The 942-nt window shown below is 47.2% G+C and overlaps 1 protein-coding gene across 1 annotated transcript in view; it reads right to left on the bottom strand.

Annotated features, from left to right (window-relative positions):
- Nlrp2 (NLR family pyrin domain containing 2) overlaps nt 1–496 on the bottom strand; it is a 40,973-nt gene extending 40,477 nt beyond the window's left edge. The window contains exon 1 of the mRNA XM_008852530.1: nt 217–496. Within this exon, the coding sequence (XP_008850752.1) occupies nt 217–496 (280 nt within the window). The remainder of the gene's footprint in view (nt 1–216) is intronic.
- Nucleotides 497–942: the final 446 nt, after the last annotated feature.

The raw sequence follows: 942 nt of genomic DNA, 5'->3' as shown, positions 1-942 counted from the left end.
ACTTTACTGAGCTATCTCCAGACTCCTCCTCCTTTTTGAAATCGTATCTTACTATGTAGCCCATACAGGCCTCAAACTCAGTGATCCTTTTCCCTCAGCCTCCCAAGCACTGGGATAACAGGTGTTATGCATCACATCCAAATTATTTCTGAATTTCTAAAGCCCTCAAGAGCATTCCTCTTTGCCAGGACACAGTACAGACTGGATTTTGCTTACCTTGGATTTCCCTTTCCACTAGCTGGGACAGATCTATACGGTTCATCTCCTCCAAGATCTGGATGGTCACTCTCTCTACCCAACCACTGGGACAGTAGTCAGTGAGAATTTCTGCCAGCTGCCTCGCATCAGCCAGTTTCATTGTCAGCTGTGGAATCTGCTGAAGTTCATCTGGCAGGGTGTATGCCATCAGTACGCACTTGAACTGGTCTAACTCTTCCTCATCGAGCATTTCCAGCAAGCCCTTCAGGTTGAAATCCAGTGGATCAGAATACGCCATCCTGATCCACCTGTGAGACCTGAGCGTCCAGCTCTGTAGAATTAAGGGAAGAAATGGGAAAACAGTGAGTCAGCAGGCCTATCTCAAATACTAGTCATCTTTGTGCCACACTGGGACAGTAGTCAGTGAGAATTTCTGCCAGCTGCCTCGCATCAGCCAGTTTCATTGTCAGCTGTGGAATCTGCTGAAGTTCATCTGGCAGGGTGTATGCCATCAGTACGCACTTGAACTGGTCTAACTCTTCCTCATCGAGCATTTCCAGCAAGCCCTTCAGGTTGAAATCCAGCGGATCAGAATACGCCATCCTGATCCACCTGTGAGACCTGAGTGTCCAGCTCTGTAGAATTAAGGGAAGAAATGGGAAAACAGTGAGCCAGCAGGCCTATCTCAAATACTAGTCATCTTTGTGCCATGAAAGGCTATCAGCACAATGAATTCTGAGAATC

Source organism: Nannospalax galili, unplaced genomic scaffold (genome assembly GCF_000622305.1).
Source record: "Nannospalax galili isolate Female #2095 unplaced genomic scaffold, S.galili_v1.0 scaffold2107, whole genome shotgun sequence".
Classification (NCBI taxonomy): Eukaryota; Metazoa; Chordata; class Mammalia; order Rodentia; family Spalacidae; genus Nannospalax; species Nannospalax galili.
Note: the sequence above shows the minus strand (reverse complement) of the source record. Positions and strands in the feature narration are given on the sequence as shown.